Here is a 25,368-nt window from a genome sequence, read left to right on the forward strand (position 1 = left end):
CCTTCGGTACAAGACTTCACTTGCCAAATTGTTGATGGGTTCTTATTCTTCAGAGAAAAAATAAAAACATATTTTTAAAAACATATTTTCTTTAAATTGTTGATGTGTCTGTATTGGACATTATTAAGTCCAATACAGACTTGATACATAAATAATGAGTATTATTTGTATACAGTTTTCAAATGCATTCTCATTTAATAATTACGTAGAGGAAACATATAGGCCTACCACAGAATAATCCATAGAAGGTCTAATACCTTTCTGGTAATATATTACATAATATATGGCACTTGAATAAGTGTGTGCCATCCCATCAGATAAGTCCAAAATAAGTATTCATTGGTTGACTAATGCATGTTTGATTTGATTAAGTTTTCATCATAATACAGGACTGCCTGCGTTAGCAAGATATTCCCCTTGATTACTGTTTAATTTCATCCGGAAATTAGATTTGTGGATGGCTTTTTCAAAACTTATTTGCAGAGTCTACAGAATGTAGGGCTATTGTTTCAATAAGATTATTAAAGAAAATGCAGGCTGTCTCCATTGTCTGTGGTGGCTCAAAACATGGGCGCCGTTAGGCCTTGGCAACCTGGATGTTTTATGAATAGCCCCAGATCTTTTCCAATACAATATATTATATCGCGTGTCATTCAAATCAGAAGTTTTACTTCACACATCTTGGCATGCGCAAATTCTGTGTGAGCGCGAAAGAGAAACAAGGGATCGCGCGAGAAAAGTCCGCGCTGAATGTGCTTGAATCCTAGCGACGCCCCTGGACCAAGCGCCAAGCACTAAAATACACGGGAAGCAACGCTAGAGGGCACCGTCCAACACACATTAATGCGGATTATTTAGGCCTATGTCGCAGTCATTGTTGTAGGGAAACACTGAGGTGCTCAAGCCGTTAAGAAACCACAGGCCAAACTACATTAAGTAAGTTCTTGCGGGCATAAATAAAATACACCGATAATAAAGCCGTTACTGTTAATGTGGTGCGTTTAAATATTTTCGTGTGTCAGTACTGAAGAAAGCTATATATTGATCAGAAAAGAGAAGATACACAATCTGTCCTTGCGTGACGTTGCAAGGTTAATCAATATGAATTAACAGCTTGGCTGTATTATGTTATTAACTGAGGTTCATAAAATGATATATGCAAGGTCAGATAAGAACAATGTGAAATTAAATATGATTGCTGATAATAGCTATACTGACTGGTAACTTACTACAGACCAAAGACTTACAACAGATAAAGTCAGAAAGACAGGCACGCAGATCCATATTAATCTATAATGCATGCTCATGAAATAGTTATGTGTTACACGGAATGAGCATATGCAAGTACAATTATCTAGGTTTAGTACTCGGTTATTATATATATTAGCCTTATAATTAAGCCAGAATTATTGTTACTCTAGTGATTTTAGATATTTGGTGTTATTGAAAGCCAAATGAGAATCCTAGATAACTATTCTGTATGCATACATCAGATCAGCACTCATAGCTCAAGACCCAATAGTGAGCGACCATCCACCCATTGGACACAGGTGTACCACGTGACTGTTTATTATGCAATATGACATGCACCAGTCTCATGAGACCTGCCCGCTATTCAAGGTTGCGTTTTGCAATGAACAGAACGTGAACTTGCGAGATCAGGAAGGTATCTCGAGGATATGCCTAAAGACTCATAATTAACTGATTGAGATACACATGTTTCCCCCCTACTCTGACACTAAAAGGCATTTTGATTGGCCATCTGGATGTTTGCCTTTTTTGTCATCAGTTGGCATGTATTTGGCTCCCTCTACTGGCAGTTCTTTAGGTTTGAGTCTTCAGGTCACCATCCTCACTCCATAATCTCAAAACGATGTCCCTCTAACATTCCCATCTTGATGTCCATCTAACATTCCCACATTTACATATTGATAACATTTACTTGACACAGTTCATTGATGCTATTGCTGCTTTATTTTTGCCATTTCTCTTTAAGAGGTTTTACAAAGATCTTTGTAGATGAATTTTAGATTATGGACTGTCTCTTTGCTTTGTATGTATAACCGTTGCTTTGTACAGTGTCTAATGCCACAAACTATATAAATAAAGTTGATAATATAATAGATATAGAGAATAGAGGACCATAAAAAATAATGAGACAAGCAAAAATAGAGAAAAAGTTGGAGAGAACAAAAATCCCCCCCTAAAAAGGTGAGAGAAAAGGACTTCCGGTGAACATAAGATGGAGCAGTCACAAATCCAACACGCTGCGTATTTTATATTGATAGATAATTGATTAGCCAAAACTTTTTATTATTTCGACTGCATAGCGAGGCAATTTTTCATACTGGAAAACTACACATAATGGCGACTTAAAGTCAGAAGAAAAGCATCCAAACCTGCAGCTCAAAGTTTAGCTAGCCCTGCACTCAGACAAACGCTCATGGGTGAATGCTAGCGCTGCCACGGCTGCCACCCGACCATCAACCCCAACGATACCTCCAGCAGAGCAACCAACGGAGAGCGCTCTCCTACAGCTGATAAAATCCGAGATGGGCATCTCTCGTAAACAACTGGTTGATATAATCAAGAAGGAGATGGCTAGTCTCCACGCTGAAATTAAAGAAGACCTGGAAGCCCTTCGGCAGGACACTAAAGCTGATATTGCCTCTCTAAAAACGGAATTCCGGGCCGAGATGACATCGCTGCGCTCAGCGCAGACCGAGACGGCCACCACTATACGGTATTTTGCGGGCGCTCTCAGCCGTCACGATTCTAGCACAACCGGGCTGGATAAATCCCATGGGCGTCAGTTTGGTTTGAAATCTGCTGGGGACAAAGAAGCATTCGGAAGTACATTTTCAGAAGTGCTGGGTACAATGAGGATGCACTCTTTTTTTCTCTCTTTAGTGCCGGTGTTGTGCCGAAAAGTGATCAGTAGGTCCTATCACATTAAATAGATTAGGGTTCAAACTGACACTATACCATTCATGTGGACTATGTGGGGTAGATAAGAACAAATTCAGTCTCTTTTATCAGCTGTAATACGTTATAAAGCGAAAATATGACACATTGGAGTCCTTTTCCTCCTGACAGAAAATGATCTCAAGCCCTCTCTTGGTACTGAAATGTTTTATTTGCCTTAAAATGAGTTGAGAACATTCATGAGCATCAAATTACATAGATTATATCCCATCCAGTGTCTATTACCAGCTGAAACACATTGACATGGGTAAATATAAGACATTTCAGTCGTTTCCCTCCTGCCAGAAAATGATCTGAAGCCGAATCTTGGTACTGAAATGTTTTATATGCCTTAAAATGAGTTGAGAACATTCATGAGTATCAAATTATTACATAGATCATACCAAGATTGCCACTCAGCTACCCCTGCCAAGACACTTCACCATTTTGATCTTACCCCTGCTACAGCCCGTGCCAGCCATTTCCACTTCACTGCCCAGGATTTTCCAACAATAAATCAGTTCTGCACAATCAGTGTTCTGCACTCAGCACAACCCCATAGCAGTCATGTTATTACAACAAACAAGCCAAAACAAACAAATGTTTTCATATTCAAACTATTTATCAGGGGATGAACACATTACCTTCATGACGAAAACACCACAGTTACAACCATCCTTTTGAATGCTGTCCTTGATTGTGGCTTGCTGCCACTTTACATCCACCCAATGAGTCTTCTGATAGCGGTTCTGCCGCATCCTGAAGAACTGGCTGTAGTGATGGTTGAAAGATTCAAAACTTATTTTATCGTGATTGAAATTTCAATTCAATGAGGGCCTACTTTGCTACAAACAAACAAAAAAACGATGTTACATTACATCATTATTAATGTTAAATAAAAAATAACACAAAATTGCAAGAGATTCACAATTATTTTTGTAAACGACTGAAATGTCTTATATTTGCTCATGTGATGGCGTTTCAGCAGGTAGACACTGGATGGGATAATCTATGTAATGTGATACTCATGAATGTTATCAACTCATTTTAAGGCATATAAAACATTTCAGTACAAAGAGAGGACTTGAGATCATTTTCAGGGAAACGACTGAAATGTCTTATATTTACCCATGTTAAATTCCTCAACCGTCAAAGTCCTCTTCAAAACTCGCCATACTGCCTAGTTTTCGAGTTTGAGGGGGAGCACAATACGGTAACGCCAGCAACCGGAAGAGGAGGAGTCGCGGCCAAATCGGCCGCTAAGCAATAGACGCTGTCCACTTCCGTTCAGCCAGACTACTTGAGGAGTGATACCAAAGACATCATAGGCAAAAAGTCCTTTTGCCGATGCGGTCAACTATACTTAGCAATGGTGCCGGAAGTTGTGAAGAGCCCATGCAAGTGAACGGAGCGGTCCACGGCGTAGAAAAATAAAGAAAAAAGATTTTTTTTTTTCTTTTACAAGTGGTGGGTACAGACCCAATACTGGACCGCTCCTCTAACACCAACTACAGTATACCAAAATCAGCTATAGGACGATTAATGCTTTTTTACAAATGTATAATATATCTGATCCCTGGCGCTCCTTGCATCCCAATTCTAAGCATTACTCATTTTTTTCCCCAGTACATAATTCCTACTCCTGCATTAATTACTTTTTAATTGATAATCAGCTAATACCCTAAGGACTGCAGATATGAGGGCATTGTCATCTCTGATCATGGGCCTGTGGTTCTACAAATATTTAAAGAAAGCTATGCGGCGCCCTTGGCATTTTAGTAATGTTCTGCTTGGGGATGAGTCGTTTGTTAAGTGTATTAATACGCAAATCGATATTTTCTTGTCCATAAATGATACGTCGGATTTTAGTAAATTCACCCTCTGGGAATCCTTGAAGGCTTTTTTAAGAGGGAAGCAAGGGGAAGCTAGGTCGAGAAAACAGCGTCTTAAAGACCTCTCCGACCAAATTAAACAATTGGACTTAAAGAACTCAATTGCTCCTATGCGTGATTTTTCAAAGGAGAGATTGAGTCTGCAGACAGAATTTGACCTGATAACTACACGCCATACAGAACAGCTCCTCCTCCAGTCTCGATCGAGCTTACACAAACATTCAGATAAGGCTGGCAGGTTTCTGGCTCAACAGGTTAGACAGTCCATGACCTCTACTCTGATTACAAACATCCGAAAACCTGATGGTCAGATTTCTAATGATCTAAGGAAATGAATGATGAATTTAAGAGGTTTTATTCATCTCTTTACACTTCTGAGGTGATATTTGACCCTTCTAAACTTGAACTCTTTTTTCAGAGCTTAAATCCAACTCAAGTTGTGGCATTATTAATGGAGCAATTGGAAAAACCTATGTCTAAGGAAGAAATTAGATTACTAGTTATTACCAGTCTTATTGTCAGTTTTTCAGGAGTCCTTTGTTGAAGGCCACCTTCCACCAACCCTTTGTAAGGCTTCTATTTCTATTTTACTGAAAAAGAATAAGGGTGCCTAATTTTCCCACTTTTATTTGCTATAGCTATTGAGCCCCTTGCAATGGCAATACGCTCCTCTCCTGAGATTCGTGGCATAGTAAGAGGGGGTAAGGAACATAAAATGTCATTATATGCTGATGATTTGTTACTATATATAACTGATCCACAGAACACCTTGCCCCATATTATGACGTTATAAGGCCACTTCAGCAGCATTTCCTTGCATAAGATTAATGTGTCGAAAGTAAGCTTTTTCCTGTCAACTCTGCCGCAAAGTCCATCTCCCTTAATTCCTGTCCTTTTAAGGTGACATCTAACAACTTCACCTACCTAGGTGTGGTTGTTACGCGTGGCTATTCTAACCTTTTTAAGCTTATAGAGGACCTATTATAATACTTTTCTGGTCTTAATTTCTTATCAATGACTCCTATAGCTCCTATAGCCAACCTGACACGAATCACAGCACAAAAAACGATGTCGATTTTCGGGAAACTCTTCCTCTCATCTGGGCGCTTTCAGCATTCTCTGTCAACGCTCGGTTTCGTCCTTCTCCGCTCCCTAGCCCCCCTCCTGCCAACCCAACTTCGTTGTGATTGGTTACCTTCCTTGAAGCGCGCGCGCGGGCAGATTTGACCAGGCATATGGGGGCGTGGCAGGAGTGCCTCTACGACGTAGATGATTTCCCGGAAATGTGAACAAGTGAATCCCGAACGTTGTCCCGAGTGTTTAGCGCTCTGCACAGCCACCCCAGACTGTCAGCAGGGAATACTTCGAAATGCATGTACGTCATTATTTGACACTTTAGTATGGTTAAACATGACTTGACTTGACATCATTATAACAACGTTTATAGGTCATAAAAGTCGAAAAAGCATAATAGGTCCCCATTAATTTTGTTCCCCTTCTGGAGAGTTCTATATTTGCCTTCAATAAATGGTCCATGCTTCCTCCCTCATTAGCAGGAAGAATTAATCTAATTAAAATGAACATGTTGCCCAAATTTCTCTACCTTTTCCACACTATACCAATCTTTATCAACAAGTCTTTCTTTTCACACCTAAACAAGATTATGTCTGACTTCATTTGGAATAAGAAGCCACCCCGTATCCGTAGGGAATTTTTGCAGAGGCCAAGATCAATGGCTGGTTTGACCTTACCACATTTCCAATTGTACTATTGGGCAAGCAACCTTAGAGGTATGGCATATTGGCTTAAAGATTACATCGATGATGGGACTCCTACTTGGGTTCAGATAGAGGACACTGCCTGCTTGCCATTGTCTCTCCCTGCTTTATTGTATTCTGCAATGCCTATCACTCCAAGACACGTTTCCAGTGCCCCTTGGTACGTCAGTCTTTACGTATATGGGCTCAAGTCCGAGGGCACTTTGGTTTGCAGGCTGGCTCGCTCTGGGCCCCAATTGCGTCTAATCATCGATTTGCCCCTTCATTACATTATGACTTTTTCCTGGCTTGGCAAATTAAGGGTATTATTTGATTTAAAGATTTATGCATAACAGGGGTTTTTGCTTCATTCGAACAGCTCAAAACTAAATTTGATCTACCGAATGCAATTTCTTTTTTGTTATCTTCAGGTTAGGGACTGGGTACGTAACAACACAGGAAAAATTCCCTACAATCCCCGAACCTCAAACTATGGATACTCTTTTCCCAGCAGACCCAGAGTTCAGGGGCACAATATCCGTTATCTATAAAAACGTTCTTCTGTGCAGTCAGCGTCTTTGGATGCATTAAGACCAAGATACTTAAGAGACCAATAGCTCTGAACCCTCTTACAGCAGTTTTTGGTATTCAAAATTGTATTGCCTTTGTCACTCAGAAGATTAATTTTACTCAATTGGAAGCAGGCTACCCCACCTTCCTTTAAACACTGGATTAGGGACACACTACAATTTCTGAAACTTGAATAGATAAGATTTGCTTTAAAGGGCTCCAAGGCCAATTTTAGCAGTGTTTGGCAACCTTTGATTACATATCTGCTTGACCAGTTATAAGGATGTACAAAATGTTATTTCTCACTTTTATCTTGCTAAGGATCCAAATAACTCCAAACTGACACACGCTTTATTTTATTTCTTTATTTTATTTATGTATTTATTTTTATTTCTTATTTTACTTTTGTTGTTTGTTTTATCATTATTATTATTATTATATTTTTTATGTTTGTCTATTTGTCTTTGGGGGCTAAAAAAAATGTTAAATTTCTATATTATGATGTTTTGCTATAGTGTGAAAAATCAATAAACAAAGTGTTAAAAAAAAAAGGTGAGAGAAAAAAAGTAGAAAACAAAAAAAGTAGAAAATAAAGAGAAACAAATGATGGAGGAACCGGGTGAATCAAGAGTGAGAGATTAAAGATGATGGGGCATCTCTGGATATGTACCCAAGCACAATCCAACTGTCCTACGCCCTTTACCCGCCCACTCTGACATCTACTAGACATATGATAGTGTCTGCACCGCATGGCGTTCATTCACAGTCCAGACGTAGGACGAGCTGTATAGCTCAACAGCCCCTGCAGAATGCACAATCTCTCCCTATTTGCCAAAACCTCTTCAGTAGCCTTGTTCATAATGGTCAATTTGTCATTTGTGTTGAATTCAAAATGTGTATTTAGGCCCACTTTGTGGCAGAAGAATTGAACTGAATTGTGAAACTTTGTGTTAATGAATACATTGGAGAGATAAAATAGAAATGATTATAACAAAAGTGTAGTGTCCTGGGACAAATTTCTACCAGCTTTACAATGTAGCCTACGTGTTGACTTACCCTATACCCTACAATGTTATCATCAGTGTGACAAACTTTTCCTCAGGGCAGACACAGAGAGAAAAAAATAAAAACAATTTATTAAAATAAATAAACGAAACAAAACAAATGATATCCAAAATACCTTATCCGTCAATATCAGTAGGTATCAGGAGGCGGAGAGAGCGTAGGTGCAGCTTGTCTTGACACAGCTCCTGACCGCAGCTGTAGATGGGACTTGTTTAACCTGTCTCAAACAAGGTGACACACCTTTACCCCCTGCCTGCAGTTGTGCATTAAGGGTGGCAGATGAACTCAGCTCTATCAACATACAACGCATTGAACGGACGGAGATAGTTAACAAACTAACTGTGTGTCTTTGTGCTCAGGGATAATCGGTTTTGTATGTATATAAACTATAACCTGGACATTGTTCTAGTTATTCACTCAATTTGAAAGAATCTGACTTAGAAAATGCCTCAAGAAGAAAATAAATAAAATAAAAAGTCAAGAAAGTATGTTAGCTTTAATTGATTTATTATGGCCTATTATTTTGACAGTTACGTTTGACAGACTTCCGATTGGTGTACTGCGTTGGGCCGACTGCTCACAAAGATCTAGGTCACGTGCAAATGCGAATCAATGACGATTTCGCAACAAGATAGGAAGGAATGAATAGGATGGAATCTGGTCCAACTTGTATCCCCGAGGGAGCAAGGAGAGACTTCATCTCTTGTATAACATGGTCATGCATGTGTTCTCCTTTCACACATAGGTGTGTCACACACACACACACACCTATGGTAGACTGTGTTTCTTGAATTCAACATGGATCGAGGGTCGAGTGTGGCTCGGTCTGGATGGATGGATGATTGACAGCCCCGCTGTAATAATCCAGTAGTGAGTGGTGCCTACAGGCGGAAGTGACAGACACCACATCCACCCCCAGCGGAGCAGCTCGAACTCCGTCACCCTGTCGCTCCGCCAATGGAAACGCGCGAATGCAAGTGAGAGAATTGCGCTGACAGGGAAATCATTTCTGACTGATGACGACGGAGGAGAGAGAGAGGGAGAGAGAGAGAGAGAGAGAGAGAGAGAGAGAGAGAGAGAGAGAGAGAGAGAGAGAGAGAGAGAGAGAGAGAGAGAGAGAGAGAGAGAGAGAGAGAGAGAGAGAGAGAGAGAGAGAGAGAGAGAGAGAGAGAGAGAGAGAGAGAGAGAGAGAGAGAGAGCGACAGAGAGAGCGACAGAGAGAGCGACAGAGAGAGAGAGCGACAGAGAGAGCGACAGAGAGAGCGACAGAGAGAGAGCGGTCTCCCAGGGAGAAAAAACAACAACAAGCTGCGGCGTTTCAGGTTGTCTCTTTTTTTTATACACCGTTTTTGATGTCACCAGCATCACACCGGAGGATTAAAATAAAGCGTCAAGCTTGGAGGAAGGAAGATGCCTCCTGGAATGTGCCTTCGCCATCAACGCGCTAAACCGGGCCATCCGAAACAATGCCGAATAACAAAGTCATCTCGATCAGGCTCAGCACCGGCTGGCTGGCCGTGGTCTCGCTGCTCGGCCTAGTCAGCGTGTTCTTTTTCTGCGAGTACCTCATCTACTACCCTGTGATCCTGCGCTGCGCCTGGCCAAAGCTCAGCGCTGTGCGCGGGGGAGAGGTGGCCGACGGCCGGTCCACCGGCTCCACGCTCCGCGCAATGGTGCTGTCTGATACCCATCTGCTGGGAGCCGTGGGGGGACACTGGTTCGACAAACTGAGGAGGTAGCACTTTGTGTCCTACGTCGATTCCATGGTACCAGGGTATCGAGTTAGATATCATGTAAACAGCTCTGAAATGTCTGTGCTGCTTAACTCCATCCCCCGGTGCACGCCACATACCCGCTTGGTAAACAATAACAGTGCTGACTTTCAGGCATGTGTGTCCGGGGTTTAGGGAATGGCAGATGGAGAGGGGTTTCCAGACCGCCCTGTGGCTCCTGCGACCCGAAATCGTTTTTATTCTGGGGGATATATTCGACGAGGGCAAGTGGAGCACCCCCACGGTATGTTTCCCGCAGCCCATAGCCTAATTCCTTTTTTTCCAAAATATGTTTTATGATGATGATCGTTATTAAATACTTGACATCAACGCATTATTTAGTGCCCACTAACGAGTTTAGTTGTTGTGGTTGTTCTTGTTTTTGTTGTTTATGAACCTACAGAATTGGGAAGATGACGTGCGCCGTTTTCACCGAATGTTCCGGCATTCCACTGACACAGAACTGGTTGTACTGGTTGGTAACCACGACATCGGCTTCCATTACGAGTAAGCGAGGATTTGCACTACTTTGCTTTTACAATGACCAACAGACTTTGATCCGTTTATCGTTGGTTGATATCTAATCTACAACCTGCTAATCTTGCATTGTTGTGATGCACTTTGCTCCCACTGCTACCCCATGGGCTTAAGGCCAGTGTTTTTATTGAAAATGTTTGGGTCAAACAAACAATCAATAAAGAAGTGTGGGTGACGTGTTTAACATGACATAAAGGTACACACAGAATATGAGTGCATATTCTGTTTATCGTGAATAATTCAGGCACATTGATTTCAAATGAAAGCCTAAGAACCCCCCCCCCCCCTCCAGAACTAGAGTGCCCTACATCAATCTTTCTGATTTGATAGGATTTCCTAAAAATGCTATGAACCCTAAATCCAGTAGAGTTTGTAACAAACACTAATATGTAGGATTTTGTAGGCAGAAAGGCTGACAGCTGTTAGCGAAAAAAGGGAAGTGTGATGTAGAGAAGAAAGAAGTAGGCTATGCAAAATTAAACCGGCTTGATTTGGAATGCCTCCAACACTGTTTCCTGCTGCTATTTGTCCAAACTCTTTGTCTGTGTTCTCTCTAGAATGGACTGGTCCATGCCATGACATGTGTGTTTGTGTGTGTGTGTGTGTGTGTGTGTGTGTGTGTGTGTGTGTGTGTGTGTGTGTGTGTGTGTGCGTGTGTGCGTGTGTGAGTGTGTGTGTGTGTGTGTGTGTGTGTGTGTGTGTGTGTGTGTGTGTGTGTGTGTGTGTGTGTGTGTGTGTGTGTGTTATCTCTAGAATAGACTGTTCCATGACATGTGTGTATGTTTGTTCTCTCTAGCATGGACTGGTCCTTGACATGACCTCTGTGTGTGTGTGTGTGTGTGTGTGTGTGTGTGTGTGTGTGTGTGTGTGTGTGTGTGTGTGTGTGTGTGTGCGTGCGTGCGTGCGTGCGTGCGTGCGTGCGTGCGTGCGTGTGTGTGTGTGTATGTGTGTGTGTGTGTGTGTGTGTGTGTGTGTGTGTGTGTGTGTGTGTGTGTGTGTGTGTGTGTGTGTGTGTGTGTTCTCTCTAGCATGGACTGGTCCATGCCATGACACCTGTCTGTGTTTGTGTTCTCTCTAGAATGGACTGGTCCAAGCTCCAGCGCTTTGAGAAGGTGTTCAACTCCACCTCCACCAGGATCCTCACCAAAAAGGGCATCAAGTGAGCAAAAATAGGATTTATTTTACGGGAATTATCTTATTATTATAGTTTTTTTATCAAGTGTTGCCATCAACAGCGACAACTATGATGCATAAAGGTGGGATTTTTATTATCAAATTACTAAGACAACATGATACATCCAGATTTTTGAGTTTTCTCAACTTTTCACTGATACATATTAAAAGAATCTGGTTGCAACATGTTGCCTTGATATTTTGCGCTTTCTCAACGTTTCTTTTTTTACTGTCGGCTTAAAGTGGAAAGGAAGCAATCAAATAAAACATGTCTATAGCACTAGTTAAATATTTAAATATACCATAAATACAAATAAAGTCGGAAATATGTCCCGTTATTCAGAATGAAGCACAAACACGTTGCATTAATTACAATGTTTTCAGCCTGTGCGCCGCCATCTCTGTTTTCAGAATACGATGACGTCACGAGAATGGTTGGTATTAACATTCTATGTTGTTTACATAGCGGCTCATAGCCTCACAGGTAGCTTACTGCCTCAACAAAATTGATATGGACGAATGGGATAGACCCACCAATGAGGGCAGGCATCCAATTGCCTATGCTTTTGAGCCAGTAAGAGAAGTCGGAGTTTTAGTGCCCCCAACAGAGCCTGACTATGGAGGAGAAATAGATGAAGGAGAGAGAGATGTATCTGAGCGCACAGGAAACAATCGGTGGTGCTTGTGTGGGGTTTGTGTCCCTATGTCCACTGACATGGAGAGTGTCTGCTGCCATGAAATGAACCTGTAGTAATGCAGTGTAAGATATGTATATATATTGCACATTATATATTATTATATTTTTTATATATATATATATATATATATATATATATATATATATATATATATATATATATATACATATATATATAATAATTATTATAATATAATAAGATAAGAAAAGTAAAGTACACGGGTGCAGCAGCTGGGCTCCACGCTGCCTTACAGTTGTTAATTTCATGATACAAGTAATTGTCGTGCCATTTGGGTGTGCGCATGAATATGCGAAAATAGTGCAACCGACGGTGTTTGCAAATGGATTATTTCCGATAACAATGCATTATTTTGGCGATGGATTAGAAATTATCAAGAGCATGGAGCGAGCTAGTCTGCAAACAAGACAATCTTCAAACAGTGAGTGTACTTGTACTAATTTATCTGTTTCTCTAGTAGTAGAAGCTAAGTGTACCTCTCGTTCCTCTGCCTGGCAAGCACGTTTCTGCGCTCTTTCGCTGCGCATAAGAGCAGCGCCCGGGTCCGATCTGACGGGTATGTCCGAGTCTCCAGCACTATATCCACTAAAATTAAAAATAGTTGGCACAGCATCTGGCTTCAGGCGATTGGTGGGACGGCGAACAAATCTCCCATCTTCAGAAAAAGCTCCCTCTTCGATGTAATCAGCCTCTATAAAGTGGTCGCTACATACTCTCTGCCCTGGTCCCATTGGGGGGCTGAGGCGTTTCAATGCAGCTAACCATCTTCGGAGCACTTCAGGCTTCTTGACGGGAATTACATGGAAATTAACTATTCTACCGCTCTCCTTTAACCGATAAAATTCGTTTGAACAGCCAGGGGCAATACAAAAGGACCCCCCTGTTCTTCTTCCAATATCCGACATTTTTATTTTAAAGAGCCAACCATTCTGATGACGTAGCGCCTGCGTTTTTAAAACATGGCTGCGCCCTAGAGGCGAAAGTCGTTATAAACATGTCATTTTACGGTGAAACTACTTGAATTTCAGTATTGATGAAAATCCATGTGTTTCCAAAAATGAAAAAACAAACAAAAAATTGACACAGTTCTCAGTGCTTCATTTCCACTTTAACACATCAATAATTTAAAGTTGGTCAGAGAGATGGGCTTTCTCCCCGCTACTATTCAACACACTGTTAAATAACACATAAAAAGCCAGCCAGCACGTGAAATATGAAGGATTCCTCAGAGCACAGAGTCCATCTGTATACCCATCAGACAAAATTTCGTCCCAAGTAACACGTTAGCCAATCCGAGACTCAATCGACTCATGCCTCCTCTGTGATTGGCTGCTGCAGCTTCCTGCTGGTGAACAGCGTGGCCCTGCACGGCGACGGATGTCCAATCTGCCAGTCCGTGGAGAAGGAGCTGGTCAAACTGTCCCGGGATCTCAGCTGTTCCCTCCAGGTGGGCCCTTGGCTTCTCTACGAGAATAACGACCTTCCGTGGTGGAAATCCTTTAAAGTGTATTGACAACACACTTCAGAATGAACTTAAAGAGTTTATTATAATGAAGAAAGAATAGTGTAAGGTAAAAGTCGTCTCTGCAGAGAGTCCACACAACCAGTGTTGCAAGATTGGGCCCGATTTCACGCCCAATCTGGCAACCCTGGCTGCAGCGCGCTACACCCAGGGTCTCCATATTGGGTGGGAAATCTGGCCCAATCTGGCAACACTGCACACAACACTCCAAAGGAAAAACCTCGGACACGAGAAGTTAACGGAGCTGTGCACTAGGCCCACTCTAAGGCCGGGCCGAAACAACATTTGTTTCACTACGACTCCTTTCAGCTGCCCACCCCTCCTTTTCCAGCAAAAAATGATAACCTAAAACAGGTAATAAAACGCTTGAGGTGGCGTTTTGAAAAGAGAAAACTTAAAAAATGTTAGTACATGGCATAAAGATAATTATGGGCCTTTGATTGATATCCAGACATTTTTGCGGAGACACATTCTGGTTCCTTCCCGCTTAAACAGCTGCAATACCAGGCTTGGCCGCTGGGCATTGGTGGATTTTGGAAGTATGCACTGTTCCTGGGGGCTTGCCCCCCAGGAACACAGTGTTGACAGTTATGTGTGTGCAGGCTGCATTGTAACAGTTCTTAATAGATCAGAGGGCTAATGCGACTCTGGTTCCCCCCTCATCTTGTTCAGTTATGTCTTTGTCGAGTCAAGAAAAAAACATTACAATGAAGCATGTCTTCACAGATGCGTGTTTTCCCCAAGGGAGGAAGTGGAGGGAGGAGAAAAAGAGAGAGAGAATGTTGAATAAAGAGAAATACAGCTAAAGTTGAGGAGAGAGAGATAGTGGTGAGAGAAAGAGAGACTGATAGAGTCAGAGATATGACCTAAGCATTGAATAATGTTTTCAATGTTTTCTAGAAGTCACCGCCCAGATAATGTTGAGAGGGGATAGGGAGAGAGACACAGATAAGGGTGCAAGAAAGAGAGTGATAGAGAACGATGAAGATAATGGTGAGAGAAAGAGAGCGGTAGAGAGAGAGAGATATGACCTAACCATTGAATAATGTTCTCCATGTTTTCTAGAATTCACCGCCTAGCAGTAGCATTGGATTAGACAGCGCTGTGGAGGGCTGTGAAGGCGCAGAGAGCCTCCCTCCCACCCCACCAATCATGCTGCAGGTAGTCAATCATTCATTCTGTTGACCACACTGAGGCGGAGTCCCTGCTGCTGGTTAGGAAGACAATTTCTAAGGCATCCATCCTCCAGTGTGAAGGGGGAAGGATGTTCATGCACACTCACACACTCACACACTCCAAGTTTACAGGGATGCCTCACGTGTAAGACACTTGCTATCAGGGGACTGGGAACACTCATATCTCTGTTTTATTGGCTGCGAGAATCAAAGACGTTATCTCCACTCTTGACTTTGATAACGGGCTCTGATGGAGTTTTCCCTGCAGAAATTATGTCAGCTCAATCCATTATTTAATATCTGAACATCTTCAAGGCTTGTATCGTTGCTGCTGAAGCGTGACCTCATTTTATATAATTTGCAATGTGTGTTTGTGTGTGTGTTTTATTATTCTTTGATGTGTGGGTCTGTGTCTGTGTGTTTTATTTTCTTACTGTTGTCTGACCACGTTGTACTGGGCGCTATCCTGATTGGCTGGTCATGTTTCCCAGCACTATCCTCTGTACAGGGTAAGCGACGCCAGCTGCACTGGGGAAGACGCCGCACCGCCTGAAGAGCGCCATCTGCTGTTCAGAGAAAAATATGACGTGTTGTCCAAAGAGGCCTCACAGAAGGTAAGGGACCAATCAGAATGACAACAACCACAAACGCATTGAATCTGACCACTCGACTGAGTTTTTATTTGACTTTATTTTCTCTTAACGGATTTGTCTTGGAATGTCTCCTACTTTGTCACAGCTGCTGCAGTGGTTTAAGCCCCGCCTCATTCTCAGTGGCCACACCCACAGCGGATGCGAGGTTCTCCATGACAACAGTTACCCAGAAATCAGCGTGCCCTCCTTCAACTGGAGGAACCGAAACAACCCCAGCTTCATCTTGGTAATGACGCCCCCTACTGGGACGGAACAGAAACACACCTATTTTGTGAGAACATAACTGAAGCACCCGTTCGACTCAATGTTATATCATTTAAAATAATGGGATATTTCTGGTGCACTCTGCAAGAAGTGTTTTAGGTCACCATCATAAATAAATCACATCCGTTTGAACAATAATAATAAAAAAAATCGAAATCTTTAAACTCAGAACACCAAAAAAAGATCACATATGGCACTAATCCTCTTCCGGAGACATGCTATTTGCAGCTTATCTTTATTTATTTATCCCCCCCCCCCCCCCAGCCTTAATGATTCAGCCTAAAATCAATAGCACATCAAAGAGGAATCCATCACTCGATAGACCCATATTTTACCCCATTCCCATTTAAGAAACTTGCCCTAAGTAACCTTTTTACTGCAACTATTTAATAATCAGCCTCCTAAACCGTTTTATCCGGGCGCACTTTTGCTATAACTGTAGTTACAACTCTAGCAGCTAGAGGGTACCAACGGGAAAACGAACGTAGTGCAGCGCGTTCACACGTTGAAACTAATCTCCCCTCTCTCCCTCTCCGCCCCCCGTCTCAGGCGACACTCTCGGAGGGAAGCCACAGTCTGTCCAAGTGCTTCCTCCCAGAGGAGAGCACGGTCATCGCTGTGTACTCCTCCGCCGGTGCCCTGCTGCTGTTGGCCGTCATGGCCCACTGCCTGTGCTTCAAGTCAGTCGGCCCCCTGCTGCCCTGTCTGAGCCTCTGCGCCCTCATAGGAAAGCACAAGTATCTGTGAACCGTATGGAAAGACGAAAGAACGGTACAAATCAGGGTGGTTTTTTGTAGCAATCGTACAATATGTATTTTAGTTTATCCACATTTTTATTCTTTTGTATAAATATTTGAACCGATGTCGAAAATTCTAATGATTCCTTCTGGGAAACGGGGGCCAAATGAACGTTTATACTACCTAAGATTGTAAAATTGTTGTGAGCCACGTTAAAGAGATATAATAAATGGAATATATTTTAATTATGGAATACTTATGAGCACAAGAGACAATGTATTGTTGCTGATTGGGGCAGCCAAACGCAGAGCCAAATGTCTTGAGCGCGCCATTCGGCCGCTGGGCAGTTTATGTAGCGTTTGTTTATTCGGGTTATTCGCAGGGAGGTGTGCTAAAATTTGTGTTGTTGTACCGTCTTCGCCTCATGGTGTTGTCCTGTAGGGAAAGTGGATGATGTACCATTGACATGAACCAGGAAGCATTTGTAAGATAGATATTTTAAGTACGACTCGTCCCTGGTCTGACAAAATAAATTGTTGATGAATAAGTAAAGAACTTTACTACGATTTTGTGATCAATTTGAGTGAAATAAGGGGAAACTGAATATTGGATTTACTTTGACCTTCTGATTTATATATGTATATTTTAAAACATATTTATTGCCGACTTTTTGTGTCAAATGTTTGTGAGGGTTTTGGCAAATTGTTACAAGTTTGTAATGAAATGTCCATATTAAAGTGGAACATGTCATCTTAAAGTTGCAGTGGTGCAGTTTTCTTTATAAGACTGATTCCTGGCGATAAAACTTTACATTAAGTTAAAATTCAAATTGAATATAAACGCTGATTGATTTCAAGTCACTATCATCTGTAAACCAACAATAAAAATAACAATGAAAACATGGTGCCAAAAAATTTAAGTCCATCTCGCCAGGGCATATACAAAAGTCGCACACAGTCGGAAATGAATCAAAGTCCTCTAATGTGCCTCTTTATTTAAAGAAAAATAAAAATGTCATTTAATCATCCTCCCAGGCTAAACAAAGTTTTTAGTTGTTTTTTTTCCATACCGCCAGTCAATTTTCTCTCTCTCTCTCTCTCTCTCTCTCTCTCTCTCTCTCTCTCTCTCTCTCTCTCTCTCTCTCTCTCTCTCTCTCTCTCTCTCTCTCTCTCTCTCTCTCTCTCTCTCTCTCTCTCTCTCTCTCTCTCTCTCACTCTCTGTCTCTCTTTCTCTCTCTCGCTCGTTCTCGTTTTGGGGGATGGACGTGTACTGTAGCAGAACAGGAGCCTGATGCAGTCATGTACAGGGAGAAGAGCTTGTGTTGTCGAGTGCTGCTCACACATTCATAGTGCCTGTGCCATTGGGTATGACTCCAAGGGACCAAGGAATAATATAATATTGCACGCTCTCATTTATTCGTCTCCATTCTAAAACATGCTTTCCTATGTGTGTATGTATACATATTTACCGTATACATACATAGGTATGTACACCTAGGCACACACATAATTAAACATGTATAATTGTACATATATATTTATATAGACCTATAAATTTACATGTACATACAGTTATAAAAGATTACACACACACACACACACACACACACAACTCACGCTCGCGCTCATACACAAACACACACACACATATACACTCTCACACATACACACACACACGCAAACGCACGCACACACACACACACACACACACACACAATGCGTCTGTGAGTCTATGTTTGCTTAATGAACACATGCGCCCACATACGCACAGGCACACACATCAGTACAGGGTTCAGGCATTCTTCATATCGGGAAAAAAACTAAATACAAGAAGAAAAAAAAGTTGGTTCCTATTAAAACAACACCAGGTTGCAAATTTGGACACTTTTCAATGGATTTCCAATGTTCGTTTTTAAAGCTGTGAAATTGAAAACAAAAAAAAAAGAGAAGGGAAAAAAAAAAGAAGTCAAACCAAGAACGAAGAGAAATAAAAGGCATGGCGCTGCAACATGTGGTATTCACTGCAGGTAAGTGGTTAATTTGCATAATGTATACAGGTTTTTAGAATTTTTTCCCTATTTTTTTTTTTATTATTTTTTACTAAACATCATTTCCTTTTTTTTTTATATAAACCAGAAAAAAACTAAACTCTACAGAGAAAGTCCCCTTTCAGCAGCGGCTGCTGATAGAGCGTTTGACATCAAGCTGTACAGCGCAGTCAAAAACATACTTACATCGGAGCTCATTTACAGGTACAGCCATAATCAAGGCACAAAGATCTACAAGTAGATTTGTTTCTCTTTCAATAAAGTTGTACAAAATAATATTACATTTTACAGTCTGTACAGGATAGATCCACCTTGCACAGTGTACAAGTTAAATGGGGGAAAGTGGAGGGGCGGGGGGGGGGGTGTTGATGGTTGGGGAAGGTGGGTGAAAGGGGGGAGAAAGAAAACAAACCGAAAGAAAACAAACAATACATTTTGCTCTCTCCCGGAGCGGCCTGTCCCACCCCCCCGCCGGCCCCCCCTCTCTGGGCTGAAGAGAGGGGGGGAGGGGGGGAGGAGAGATGGGGAGGGCTCTCTCCGAGGAGCTGTGAGTCCTCTCTCTCCCGCTCTCTGTTGTCGTCCGCCCTAGCATCGCTCATACCGGAGCGAGTGAACGAGCAGGCGGGCGAGTAAGCCAGTGAGGAGGCGGAGCTGGTGGAGGAGGGGGAGGAGGAGGAGGAGGAGGAAGAGGAGGCCACAAGCTCAGGTCCATTCGTTTTGTCTTCCGTTCCAATCGATCGTCTCATCTTCTACCGCCTCCCCCCTTCTGCAATACACTCGTCATCCCTCCATCCTTCCGGACATCTATGTGTGTGTGTCTGTGTGTGTGTGTGTGTGTGTGTGTGTGTGTGTGTGTGTGTGTGTGTGTGTGTGTGTGTGTGTGTGTGTGTGTATGTGTGTGTGTTGGTCACGCCGATGATGAGGCCTGATCCGCCCCCTATCCTCTCCGTGTGACCTGGCCAGCGTTCAGCATCTGCCATACAACCAGTCAACCAGCCGGACAGCCAGTCAGTCAACCAGCCAGACAGCCAGTGAGCCAGTCAGCCAGCCAGCCGGACAGCCCAGTCTTCCAGACAATCAGCTAGCCAGCCGGCCAACTAGCCAGCTAGCTGGTTAGCAGGCCGGCCAGTCAGCCAGCCAGCCAGCCGTTCAGCCGTTCAGCCAGCGAGTCCGCGGCAATGTTGTGACAGAGTAATAAATATTGTTGATGCTACATTGTGTGTATACTTCCTCAAAAGAAAAACAATAGAATACAAAGTTATTAAGGAACCTGATGCAAAGTGCATTATTTCTTCATCTTTCTCTGTTCCATCGTCTTGCTGTCTTCGGCGTGGAGAGGGAGGGCGGGGGGCGGAAGAAACTGTTATGGCAGATGTGTCTTTTTTTTTCAGATGGGGGGGGGGGCAAAGGTGATGTTGGTGACTGGGGGGTGAGTGACACACACGAAGACGGACGAGTTCCTCTGCTTCTGTGGTTTTCTCCCACACTCACACAAACACGCACTGATGCAGGTGCCACTATTCGCCTCTGCAAAGGAGGTCCTGTGGGCGTGTCTTACTTGACCGCACCCACCCCCTTGGGTCTAATGACACGGAGCCAGCGTCCAGCAGGAGGAGCTATGGGAGGGGGTTCTGGGAGGGGGAGGGGTCAGAAGGAGGTAGCCCAAGGCTTCGTGGAATGACGGAAAAAACAAAAAGAAGTAGAAGAAGAATTATTTTTTTACACAAAGGCCTCCGAAAGGAAGGCCCCAAAAGGAAAGAAATAAAATAAAAATAAAAAGCACAACAATTTGTTTTAAAAAGGGGGCGGGAAATGACTTAAATGTGGATCGCCCGGCTCTCCGTTGGTCCGGGTTTATTGAAGCGCCCAGCTGGCCCTTCCAAGAGCAGACCAAGGAAACAAACAAGTAAATTAAGAGGAGGAAGAGGATTTGACACACTTCAGTAGTACTTCATAGTCCACGGCTGGGGAGGGACGGGGAAGGGGACGGGGACGGGGTCGAAGAATAGTTTTGTTGTTTGTTTGGGGGAGGAGTGAGGGACGGTGTGGTGTGGTGGTGGGGGGGGCATTGAGGGTGCAGAACGGTGTTGTGGGGGGTGGGGGGGTAAAGCGACGGAGAAATTTCTTTTAAAAAGAAAGGTCAAAAGAAAACAAAAACTATTTTTAAAAAGTGTGTGAAGGCCGCCCCGTGCCCGGACGCGTCGTTTCCCCCACGGCGCATCACAAGAGCTCGTACTGCCTCAGGTGCATGCGCTGGATGATGTCCCGGCAGTCGTTGAAGACGCGGCGGATGTTCTCGGTGTCCACCGCGCACGTGAAGTGGGGGTAGCAGTAGTGTCTGCCGTCGCCGCTCGCCGTGCTGATCCGCTGTTGGGTGTGGGGGGGGGGGGGGGGGCGCAGGGGGGAGGAGGGGGGAGGGAGAGAGGAGGGAGACGTGAGAAACAGATCGCTCCCCACACAGGCCTCACTCACGCCCAAACAATTAACGAAGGTTTGAAAAATGATTTCAATTTCTTTGTGAAATCATTTTACGAAGAGCATACTACTTGTGGCAGTACGTGCTCCTGATGCGACGTGGGGGAAACGGGCACGTCAGGGCGTGGCCACCGTCACACACACTTTTTTATTTTTTGTTGATATAGAGAGGAAGTTATGGGAGATAGAGGGGAGACCATGCAGCAAATGACCACGGGCATGAATCAAACCCGGGTCACTGCGTTCAGGACTGTGCCTTTATGGTACGCGCCAATTAGTATGTTTTTGAATTAGTAGGTATTTCTTCCACTGTTCAGGTCACCAATTCACACATACGTATGAGACTGGATCAGTGATACTCTGTTCTGGAGACAATGTGGGAGATGATGGGTTTTGTTTCGGACCGATCGGAGCTTGAACGACGGGTCTGTGTTGCCCACACTGTGGGGACTCAGGTCACATGTGTGTGACAGCCCTCTGGCACCTCCTGATTGCCCGGCTCCCAGGAGGTGATCAGTGTAATGGCTAACACCCATGCTGCCGGGGCTCCTCAGCTGTATCAGCTGTAGGTAGACGTATGGTTTGTTGAGGTTTTTGGGTTGGGTTAGCGCTGCTTTGCACGGGCACCACCTTCTCCACTCATCCACACACGGCACTCATCACTGATGACTGATTGACATGCATCACTTTAACTTACTTTACCGTGAGTTGGTTAAATAAACGATTATTGTTCAACTATGTGGTCTCCTCTTTGTCATTCCCCTGATGAGTATCACACATGACAGTTTGGTCGTTTTTTTGAGAGAGCATTTGTTTGGATTGGGGTAGATTGTTTTGGGTACGTCTACAGGTGCTGGTATTTTGGTATAGGTTCTTGAATTGGGAATATCTGGAGTTTTCCTTGCATGCTTAGCAACTTGCTCTAACAGTTTGTTTGCATCCTTTTTGTTTAATGTGGTGGTGAAAGTGGGTCGAGCTATATGCACAGGATCACGCCTCGGGTGTTCTGAGGGTCACTGCATAGCAGGGGCTTCTCAGACCCACTAGTTTACATTGAGTAAATAGCCCCCGCAGGTAATCACGAGAAGACTAGGGATGAGTTACTGTACATAGTTAGCCTTTGGGCATTATCTAGTCTAGGGCAGGGTACGCTCCAGTGTTCCTTTTAGCTAGTACTTGTATTGCTAAGCACCTTTTTGGTTGCCATTGTTGGTGCTAAGGTTGGTTGGTATGGTGATGAGTTGGTTGGTATGGTGTTAAGGTTGGTTGGTATGGTGATGAGTTGGTTAGTAGGGTGATGAGTTGGCTAGTATGGTGTTAAGGTTGGTTGATATGGTGATGAGTTGCTTAGTAGGGTGATGAGTTGGTTTTTATGGTGTTAAGGTTGGTTGGTATGGAGATGAGTTGGTTGGTAGGGTGATGAGTTGGTTGGTATGGTGTTAAGGTTGGTTAGTAGGGTGATGAGTTGGTTGGTATGGTGTTAAGGTTGGTTGGTATGGTGATGAGTTGGTTAGTAGGGTGATGAGTTGGGTGGTATGGTGTTAAGGTTGGTTAGTAGGGTGATGAGTTGGTTGGTATGGTGTTAAGGTTGGTTGGTATGGTGTTAAGGTTGGTTGGTAGGGTGTTAAGGTTGGTTGGTAGGGTGTTAAGGTTGGTTGGTAGGGTGTTAAGGTTGGTTGGTATGGTGATGAGTTGGTTAGTAGGGTGATGAGTTGGTTGGTATGGTGTTAAGGTTGGTTGGTATGGAGATGAGTTGGTTGGTAGGAGGTTAAGGTTGGTTGGCAGGGTGATGAGTTGGTTGGTATGGTGTTAAGGTTGGTTGGTAGGGTGTTAAGGTTGGTTGGTATGGAGATGAGTTGGTTGGTAGGAGGTTAAGGTTGGTTGGCAGGGTGATGAGTTGGTTGGTATGGAGATGAGTTTGTTGGTAGGGAGTTGAGTTGGTTGGTATGGAGATGAGTTTGTTGGTAGGGCGATGAGTTGGTTGGTATGGTGTTAATGTTTGTGGTCCGGTGAGGTTTTTTTAAAACATAAGTTAATTTGTTGAAACCCTATCATGCTTGTTTGTTGTCGTCTGACGGCCTGAGTCTTCTTTGAATGTGGGTAATTCCACAATTCCAAGTAAAACTGGTCACCCGAGTGTCAGGCAGCTTTTGAGAAAGTGGAACATCAACTGTGTTCAGCTCCTGTCCTGGCTGCTGCTCAGCTGGGGAAACCTTTCAAGTTGCAGACAGATGCCAGCAATGTTGGGGCTTGGGCGGTTTTATTGCAGTCAGATGGTCACGCTTTTGCAAGACCTGTAAACGACTTTTCAAAAAATTCAAGAAATATAAGTTGCATTGTTCAGTAACTTATGGTTCCACCCATGTAACATATGTTGTCTTCCAGGTTACGTGGTGAACACCGTTCTTATGGAGGGGGGTGTGCCAGCCCCCTGGCAGCTCCTGAATGCCCGGCTCCCAGGAGGAGATCAGTGTAATGGCTAACACCCATGCTGCCCGAGCTCCTCAGCTGTATCAGCTGTAGGAGTCAGCCACTTGCTCTCCCCTTTGACGTATGGTTTGTTTAGGTTTTTGGGTTAGCTTTGCACACAGACCACCTTCTCCACTCATTCACACACAGCACTGATTACTGATTTACGTGCATCACTTTAACTTACTTTAGCTTAAGTTGGTTAAATAAACGATTATTGTTAAACTAAAAGCCATGTGTGGTCTCCTTTGTCATTCCCTTGAGCCGGGCTGTGACACATGTGATCAGCTTCCCTAGTTTCTCAGTGTATCAGTTCCTAGCTTCTTAACTTTTCTACCTTTTTTCCTCTAAACATATCTCCACCATTTTTTTTCTCCGGATTTTCTTAAGCTCCCTAAGCAAACGCTGACCACTTTTGTTACACTTCCCCAGCAGCCGAGCCTGAAGCCTGTGTGAGGTGGGCTAGCTATCGCGGTGCAGATATGCCTCTGCTTAGGATGTGAATGGCGTCTTGTACTCCTTTGAGGTGATCTGCATCACACAGGAAAAATGTATAAAAGAAAAGGCTAGCTGTTGCCACATATTGGCTACTGCATAAGAGGACAGATGGCATACCAAGCTGGCTTAATTGTTGGCACAATGTGTTGACTTCTCCCTTTTAAATGTTTCTAAGCAACAAAACTGCTAAATTGTTGGTGCATATTAAAAGGTATACAGATGGGAATACATCAGGCAAGTATATCAGAAAGCTAAGCCTGATATACACCTGGGTGGATACTTACGAGAAACTCATCGCGGATGAAGAACTTAGCTCTCGTTACTTTCGGGTCTTCACCTGGTTCAGGAGTTGCTAAAGATAAAACAGAACAGGGACAACTCAGTTTGCACACCACGATACAAATCAGCAGGATTCCTGTGTTTAGATTCATAGATTCAACAACCCAACTTCAATCTAGATTGCATCTAGATTCCCTTGCTTTGTATTGGTTTAAGACAAATTGGGTCACGTATTAGCCAACTGTGACCTGACAAAACTGCCGTAAGAGATTCTGTTCCGACAATAACAGATTTCTAGGTAATCTCGATTGAACGTGGGGTACACTAGCTCAGAAGGGGGTTTGGACCACGGTGATCTACATCTACTGTCTGTTCATCTCAAATTCACAACCGTGTTTCAAATCACACCTTGAAGTGGGATTCAAAAACTCATGTAACTCATGTAAGTGCCTGTATGTGGATAGGATTTATCTAGAGAGGCACAAACCTTCATTTGGTATGGTGTAGCGAGCGTATTCAGGGAAGTAGTCTTCGATTTTGGATTTCCCAGCTAATACTTTTTCAGCCAGCATATCCTGCTTGTTCAGGAATAGGATGACCGATATAGTGCGTAACCACCTGCAAGAGAACGGACACGACGCTTAATGGTTGAACCACCCAGTGGCCTGACCTGTTCGGTACAAGCGGAAGACATGGTTTAAAAAAAGAACGAATGTACATATCAGCACTTTAGTAATCATAGTGAGTTGCATTACAATTACAGTATATGTAATCATTATGTGCCGTTGTATTGAGAGGATGA

General features: G+C 43.3%; 2 protein-coding genes across 6 annotated transcripts in view; one reads left to right on the forward strand and one right to left on the reverse strand.

Annotated features, from left to right (window-relative positions):
• Positions 1–2,537: 2,537 nt before the first annotated feature.
• Positions 2,538–17,555, forward strand: mppe1 (metallophosphoesterase 1). Of its 2 annotated transcripts, none has more exons than XM_030365004.1 (9): positions 2,538–2,743; positions 10,156–10,264; positions 10,424–10,527; positions 11,636–11,716; positions 13,785–13,893; positions 15,034–15,129; positions 15,635–15,757; positions 15,882–16,022; positions 16,610–17,555. In XM_030365004.1, exons 1-9 carry the CDS (start codon positions 2,553–2,555, stop codon positions 16,805–16,807), a joined length of 1,152 nt encoding a protein of 383 aa, XP_030220864.1. In that variant the 5' UTR covers positions 2,538–2,552; the 3' UTR covers positions 16,808–17,555. The 2 variants fall into 2 exon arrangements, with proteins under 2 accessions (XP_030220864.1, XP_030220863.1); XM_030365003.1 differs by lacking the exon at positions 2,538–2,743 and adding an exon at positions 9,474–9,983.
• A 207-nt stretch (positions 17,556–17,762) lies between these two features.
• Positions 17,763–25,368, reverse strand: part of LOC115549673 (guanine nucleotide binding protein (G protein), alpha activating activity polypeptide, olfactory type) — a 48,272-nt gene continuing 40,666 nt past the window's right edge. For all 4 annotated transcript variants that reach the window (XM_030364998.1, XM_030364999.1, XM_030365002.1 and 1 more), the window contains 3 exons: positions 25,054–25,184; positions 24,572–24,639; positions 17,763–21,212 (listed from right to left, as the gene is read on the reverse strand). In XM_030364998.1, the coding sequence (XP_030220858.1) occupies positions 21,066–21,212; positions 24,572–24,639; positions 25,054–25,184 (346 nt within the window). In that variant the 3' untranslated portion in view covers positions 17,763–21,065. The remainder of the gene's footprint in view (positions 21,213–24,571; positions 24,640–25,053; positions 25,185–25,368) is intronic.

The sequence above is a fragment of the Gadus morhua genome, chromosome 8 (genome assembly GCF_902167405.1).
Source record: "Gadus morhua chromosome 8, gadMor3.0, whole genome shotgun sequence".
NCBI classification, from domain to species: domain Eukaryota; kingdom Metazoa; phylum Chordata; class Actinopteri; order Gadiformes; family Gadidae; genus Gadus; species Gadus morhua.

Coding starts and splice junctions, on each gene's coding strand:
- mppe1 (XM_030365003.1), top strand. CDS start 9,715: ATGCCGAATAACAAAGTCATCTCGATCAGGCTCAGCACCGGCTGGCTG. Junction 11,717..13,784: donor CTCACCAAAAAGGGCATCAA/GTGAGCAAAAAT, acceptor TGGCTGCTGCAG/CTTCCTGCTGGTGAACAGCG. Junction 13,894..15,033: donor ATCTCAGCTGTTCCCTCCAG/GTGGGCCCTTGG, acceptor CATGTTTTCTAG/AATTCACCGCCTAGCAGTAG.